Here is a 996-nt window from a genome sequence, read left to right as displayed (position 1 = left end):
AAAAAATTATAAATAACTAATAAAAAAGGTAATAAAAAGAAAAATTTCTCAAACCAAAAACGGTGCTCATCAACTTTATGCAGCCCAACCAGTAATAGTAAAAGTTTAAAAAATAAACATGTGGAATTTTATTGAACGTTTCTTACTTTGAGGTGGTAAAAAATTCGTTGGCTTTAGTCCAGTTTTTCTGTTCAAATTCATAACAGCCTTGAAGCCAAGCTTTGTATGCTTGTGCTTCAAGTTTCGTAGCGGCGTCAACTACTGAAGCATTTTTGGACAAAGTTTCCAACAAAACGCCATGATAGACCGCCTAACGAGAAAATTGATGCTAATTAAATTTAAACTGATTTCACTCTATTCAAAATTCTCGCCTTGACTACTCTATTCGTTGTTCTGTAGATGAAAACAAATTACGCTGAACTGTAACAAATTCATATTTACAATTCAGTACAGTAAAAGAAAAGAAAAATTTTGAAAAACCTTTTCCCACACAACCTGTATTATTATTATTATTATTATTATTATTATTATTATTATTATTATTAGAAAAAATAGATTTAATTTTCATAAAATGATTTACAAAAAGAAAGCAAAAAAAAACAAAAATGAATTTACTCGACGTAATTTTCGTAACATCTGAAAACGTTTTCTGTTGTCTGTCGTAGCTTCTTGTTTGAGCTGCATACCGTATGCCCAACATCGTTCGGCTTCAAACAATGGAATGGTAATATATCTAAAGTAAATAATTGTCACTGATCTCAGTCAATGGCTGGCAAACTCGTATCACTTGGCATCAGTCAAATTTTCAGCAGAAAATTTTCGATATTGAAAAGTACGTGGTTTTGTGAATGCACGTCACATTCATAGATTTTCGGACACGTTGTAGCTTTCTCGAACAGTACTGCCTAAACAAACATAAAAATCTCTCCCAACGATAAACCAAATAAATTATCACAGTCGTTACCTGTAACGGAGAATATCTCCATGGCGTAAACC

The 996-nt window shown here is 31.7% G+C and overlaps 1 protein-coding gene across 1 annotated transcript; it reads right to left on the bottom strand.

Moving 5' to 3' along the window:
* Window positions 1-146: 146 nt before the first annotated feature.
* On the bottom strand, window positions 147-905 carry Tsp_14725 (signal recognition particle protein; the record flags this gene model as incomplete). The annotated part of the gene is made up of 4 exons (XM_003366269.1): window positions 147-310; window positions 481-495; window positions 616-733; window positions 837-905. Coding segments are annotated over 4 exons (366 nt in total), but the record flags the coding sequence as incomplete, so codon positions are not given.
* Between the last annotated feature and the right edge of the window lie 91 nt (window positions 906-996).

This window comes from Trichinella spiralis (genome assembly GCF_000181795.1).
Source record: "Trichinella spiralis strain ISS 195 chromosome Unknown Scfld6267, whole genome shotgun sequence".
Taxonomy (NCBI): Eukaryota; Metazoa; Nematoda; class Enoplea; order Trichinellida; family Trichinellidae; genus Trichinella; species Trichinella spiralis.
Note: the sequence above shows the minus strand (reverse complement) of the source record. Positions and strands in the feature narration are given on the sequence as shown.